The following is a 5,603-nucleotide window of genomic DNA, read 5'->3' on the forward strand; positions in this document are numbered from 1 at the left end:
AAATCCAAGGGAATTAAACCCCAAAGGCTCCCCCAGATCCAAGGGAAGCAGCAGAGGCCCTGCCACCCTCAGCCATGGGACAGGAGCCAGCACAGCCTGTCCCAGGGATGGATCCTGCCATGGACAAGCTCTGGCTCCTCCTTATCCCCCAGATCCCTGAGGCCCCCCTGACCTGGCAGTGCCAGCTGGAGGTGCCAGGGATTGTCCCCAGGCCCAGGGACTGTCCCCAGGGGCCAGGACAGAGCTCAGGGCAGATTCTCCTGCCAAAGCTGCCCCATGCTCGTCCCTCTCCTCTGCCCCAGCAGCCTCTGGGTCGGGATCTGGGTCGGATCCCTTCAAGGAACTGAACAAAAGCGGCTGGGCCAGGCTTCATCAAACATCAAACATCCTTTTCCTGGCTTTTCCTCACGGAATCAGCCCCTGCCCGGGGAGTGGAGCAGAGGAAGAAAGTGGAAAATGTCCTTTTGTTTCTCCTGTTTCTCCTCCCTGCCCATCCCAGAGCTGGGAATGCAGCGGATTCCCCTGTGCCAGATCCCCCCAGGGCAGGGCTCTGTGGGGCTGGGAATCACACACGGCAGGGTGTGAGTTTGATCTCTCCTGGTTCTACCCCAGAGGAAAAAACAACCAAAAAAACTCAGCCAACCAAAAAAAAAAACCCCAAAAAATAAAGGAGGAAGGAAAATTCCCAAAATTCCCAGAGCCTTTCCTGCTCTGCCCAGGTGAGAAGAGTCCTGGTGCTGCCAGAAAAGCTGCAGCAGCCTCAGAGAAGGGCAGGGAATGTCTGGCTCCATCTGGGATGTGACAGTGACAGCCAGCCCTGCCCTCGCTGGCAGCGATTTTGGGTTCTGGCCCTGCAGGTGGGAAGGGCCCTCGGTGCTGTCACACACCTGGGGACACTCCTGAGGTCACTCCCAGGGGCTGGGGGAGCTGCAGCACCAAAATCCATCTGCAGATGGAAAATGTGGGAAAAAGGCTGGATTTCCACGGCCTGAGCAGAGGTCAGGGTGTGAAGGGACAGGTGACAGCTCGGGATGGAGCTGAGCCATGAGAAGGGAAACACCAATTCTGGGAACACCCTGCACCCTCAGCTCTAATTCCCTGATTTTCACTCCCCACTGCTGCTCCTGCATCCTCTCCCTGGAGGCTCCTCATTCTTTCTCCAGGGAAAACCGAGGCTGAAGATTTCCAAGCCAAAGCAGGAGGATGGAGGTGATTTCCAGCTCTTCTCCCCAAGCTCTGAGCAGCTGAACCCCCTCTCCCCCAGGCCAGAAAACTCTTTCTGAAGATAAAGAAAATTTTAAAAAAAAGCATGGAAAAGAAAGAATTACAAAAAAAGAAAAAAAGCAAGGTGGGCTAGAGAACGGCCTGGACGGAAATCCAACTTCCTCCAAATGGACAAATCCCTCCTTGCATCATTTCCTTCTCCCCCAGAATAACTCCAGCGAGGTTCTGTGTCCTTTCTGAAGGGCTGAGCTGCTGCCAAGCATCCCGGCCCCAGGAGGAGGAGGAGGAGGAGGAGGAGGAAGCAAAGCCCCCGGGAATGTGAGCCAGCTTCCTGCTGGGATGGCCCCAGGCCATGGAAGGGAAGCCAGGATTGTCCAGAGGCTGCTGAAGAAGCTCCCCTGACCCTGCTCTCCCCACCCTCTTCCAGGGGGTTGGGAAAGAGCAGGGCATGAGCACAGAGGGGGAAGCAGCAGCTCTGAGGTGTTGTAATTCAGATTTAACTCCCTTGGGGCTCTCAGCCAGGGCAAATCCTTCACAGATCCCTGGATATTCCCTCCAGTCCCTCTTTGTTGGAACAGGATGTGCTCCAAAAGGGGTTAAAATCCATAAAATCCATGGAAATCCAGGGAAGATGACTTTTCCCATGGGTGTCGTAATCCAGATTTAATTCCCTCAGGTCCCACAGCCAGGGCAAATCCTTCAGATCCCTGGATATTCCTTCAATTCCCTCTTTATTGGAGCAGGATGTGCTCCAAAAAGGGTTGGAATCCATGGAAATCCAGGGATTCTCCATGGCCAGTGCCTCAGTTTCCCTCCCTCCAGGCCAGGCTGGTTCCCAATTCCTCTGTCCAGCCCTTGGATAATAAACAGGAATAAACCTCTGCTCTGCTGAGTGCTCACATTCCCATCAGGAAAGAAGAGAAGGATCCAGTTTGCCTGGAAAAGCCCCCCAAAAAGCTGTTTAGACTCCCAAATTAAAGCTGTTTTCATCCAGATCGACTCTGAGTCCATCACAAAGCATCCAAGAGCAACCCAGGATCATGGGAGGGAAAACTGGATGGAAGGAGAATTCCAGGACTGAGACCTGCAGGATCAGGAGTGAGGAACAGGGAGCAGAGTTTTCCTCCTCCATCCCCAGCTCCCAGGAGGAAGGAGCAGGAAAGACCAGCAGGAATTAACCCTGGAGCCTGGGAATGAGGGAGAATCTCCAGGGATGCTCTGCCCACTCCTCACCTGCTCAAGATTGAGGTGGGAACAGCAAATCCTCACCAAAAATCAGAATTAAACCCAACTGGGAGCCACAACTGGGAGCTGAAGGAGTCAGGGATGGGGACAGGGCTCAGCATCCAGGGAAAAAGGAGTTTCCTGTGGGCATTCTCAGCACTCATCAGCTCCTGAGGACTAATTAAGGCAATCACCACCCACTAATGACTCCAGGCAGAAGGCTCCGGTGGGGAGGGGATTTTCCCCAGCCTTGGGAAAAACCAGGCTCAGCTCAGAGAGCTCTGCAGTTCCCAGAACTGCCCTCGAGTCACAGCTGAAAGTTCTGTGGCTTGGCTGCCCACCTGGGGCACGGATCACACTCAGATCAGCCCAGCCCCAAAGAACCAGAGCTGCTGAGCTCGGTGATCAGAAACCCCGAGAGAGTCTCGGAGCTGACGGTCCCCAGGGATGTTCTGTCACCGAGGGGAGGTCACTGCTCCCTCCTGAAGCCCCAAAAAAAGGGCTTTTCTCCCATTTCCTGCCTCGTGGCGCAGGCTGAGCTCACGGGTTTGGATCTCATCAGACACCACCAGTGAACATTTGGCCTTTCAGAGCCTCAGGACGGAACTTTCTGGATGTAGGGTGAGAAATGGAGGGGCAGAGCAGGAATTCCACTCATTGCCACCACCCTGGAATCAAGTGATGTCCCCAGGAGCGCCCCAGCCCAGAAACCCCTCACAGCCACTCTGCTGCTTCACTCTGCACCTAAAATCCCATTTTTCCTGCTGCTGTGGAAGTGAATCTCCCACATTCCCTGCTTTTTGCAGCTGGGCAGAGGCAGAACTGCCTGACCCAGAGCTTGGAGATGTCACTGGAGTGACAAAACTCAGAGTGACAGCTCAGTGCTGGCACATGAAACTTCCTCCACAACCAGGAGGGGACAACTCTGCTCCCCAGCACGTGGAGGATGGAAAACCCTTCCCCAAGGAGGAGGGGAAGGCAGAGGGATGGGATCAGAGGGCAGGAGGGTGATGCAAAGCAGGAGCTGGGCACTGGGAGGGGGCACAGGGCGTTACCAGAACTGCCTGACCAGAGCCTGGAGCCTGGGAGATGTCACTGGAGTGACAAAACTCAGAGTGACAGCTCAGAGTGACAAAACTCAGAGTGACAAAACTCAGAGTGACAAAACTCAGAGTGACAAAACTCAGAGTGACAAAACTCAGAGTGACAGCTCAGTGCTACCACATGAAACTTCCTCCACAACCAGGAGGGGAAAACTCTGCTCCCCAGCACGGGGAGGATGGAAAACCCTTCCCCAAGGAGGAGAGGAATGGGATGAGAGCAGGACAGCGATGCCAAGCAGGAGCTGGGAGGGGGCACAGGGCGTTACCAGCAGCTCCTGGGCCGTGATGGAGTTGTCGGTGTAGATGCAGAGCTTCTCCACGGTCAGGGGCATGGTTTCCCTCAGCTTGGAGGCCAGGAGCATGCACACAGCTCCCAGCAGCTGCAGGTGGTTCTTCTGCACGGCCACGGAGGACAGGTACCGATCCACGTAGTTCATGGCCAGCGGGAAAACCTCCTCCTCACACTTCTGCTCCTCGCACACCTGGCCAGCCCCGGGGGCAGAGACACGAGAGAAAAGGAAGTTTTGGTGAGCGCAGGAGAGCTCAGCACAGCTTCAGAGCTGCTGTTTCACACTTGGCAGGCGCCCTCGGCAGGGAAGGAGCCGCAGGCATCGCCCCGGTCGCGTCCTGAGGCTTCATCTTCCTGTGGAAAGCAGCAGAACCGAGCTGCGGCTCCAAAGAGTGCATGAATAAATCCGAAATTGCCTGTTTTGGCCTCGTTTCTGCTGTGCCCTGCTGGGGATGGCTCCAGCCAGCTGCCACCCCTGCCCTGGGGAGCCCTGGAGCAAAGGAGCAGCTCCAGCTGGAGACTGGAGAGAAGGATCCAGGGCTGGCAGTTCCACCTGCAGCACCCCAGGGACACGAGGAGAATCAATGGCAGCACCCAAATCAACGCCGAATCCCCAAAGTCCCCTCCCTCAGCCACCAGCAGAGTCCAGCAAGTCCAAATTTCAGCCCTGTGCTCTTATCTGCCACCAGCATCATGACACTTGCCACTCTGAACTTCCTTCTTTCGACATAACCATAAAAATATTGCGGTTTCTCCTCATCCTGCAGCAAACACCACCCTCCTCCTCCTCCTGCCAGCCGCGGCTGTCCCGGCCATGGGGACAATGACACGAAGGTCGTGACAACCGCCAGTGTCATCTCTGCCTTTAGGGCTCCACAGGAGCGGCTTCCAACGCGGCATTTATCAACCAACCCTTCTTGAAAAGGGGATTGCGGGAACAGAGTGACAGCAGGGCGGGAAAAAAACCCTTTAAAATTAAAATATTCATTATTCCTTTGGAAGAGCTTCCTGCAGCACCGGCTGGGAAAAGGCAGGAGCCAGCCCTGCAGAATCCTCATTTATTGAGATTCTTCCCTGCGAGCCCACCATGAGATCCCCCCGGCCCCGAACTCCATCCCGGAGAGAGCCAGATTCACTTTTAATTTAGGGAAGTCAATAGTAGCGCTCTTATTTCCCCCAGCCTCGGGGCTGCCCGGCAGAGCGGAGCTTTTTGGGGGGGTCTCTCACCCCCTGGTTTTGGGTTCGGGGGAGGGTCCTGCATGGGGGAATCCCAATTTCAGCACAGCCAAACTCACGGAGAGGCGGCAAAGCTGCCTGCGGAGCCTCCACCCGCAACAGCATCACCCCCCGGCCCCGACACTCGGGACACCAGCGCTGTCCCCCGGCCCGTCCCCTCCGCAGCTCCGGGAGCCCCGCGGCGTTTCGCTACCTCCAGCATCCAGAAGGCCAACATCTTCCGCATGTAGGGCTGGATGTCGCGCTGCACGCACTGGAAGTAGGACAGGCGCGGGCTGTAGCGCTCCTCCAGGCTCAGCAGGTTCTGCAGCACCCGCCGGTCCCCGAGCAGCTGCGGGTCCCGCCCGGCGCGGGGCACGCGGGGCGCGGACTCCACGCACAGCAGCTCCATGGGCCCCGGCACCGAGCGGGATGGAGGGGCCGGCAGCGGGGCAGGAGCGCGGGGCAGAGGGACAGGGGGAGAACAGGGGTGCAGGAGGGTGCAGGAGGGAGCAGAGGGGTGCAGGAGGGAGCGAAGGGGTGCAGGA

General features: G+C 56.9%; 2 protein-coding genes across 2 annotated transcripts in view; one reads left to right on the top strand and one right to left on the bottom strand.

The window, feature by feature from the left end:
* PLEKHA6 (pleckstrin homology domain containing A6) overlaps positions 1–5,603 on the top strand; it is a 150,689-nt gene that overhangs the window by 6,492 nt on the left and 138,594 nt on the right. The window lies entirely within an intron of this gene.
* On the bottom strand, positions 7–5,563 carry LOC107214873 (G1/S-specific cyclin-D3-like). Its single transcript, XM_015650636.3, has 2 exons — positions 5,270–5,563; positions 7–4,033 (listed from the first exon to the last, which is right to left on the bottom strand). The coding sequence occupies exons 1-2, from the start codon at positions 5,465–5,467 to the stop codon at positions 3,647–3,649; spliced, it is 585 nt and encodes a 194-aa protein (XP_015506122.1). The 5' UTR covers positions 5,468–5,563; the 3' UTR covers positions 7–3,646.

The sequence above is a fragment of the Parus major genome, chromosome 26 (assembly GCF_001522545.3).
Source record: "Parus major isolate Abel chromosome 26, Parus_major1.1, whole genome shotgun sequence".
NCBI lineage: Eukaryota > Metazoa > Chordata > Aves > Passeriformes > Paridae > Parus > Parus major.

Bases quoted from the DNA above. Each gene is read 5' to 3' on its own strand.
- LOC107214873 (XM_015650636.3), bottom strand. From the start codon at position 5,467: ATGGAGCTGCTGTGCGTGGAGTCCGCGCCCCGCGTGCCCCGCGCCGGG. The intron at 4,034-5,269 runs GTAGCGAAACGC...GGGGCTGGCCAG, and splicing joins TGGCCTTCTGGATGCTGGAG to GTGTGCGAGGAGCAGAAGTG.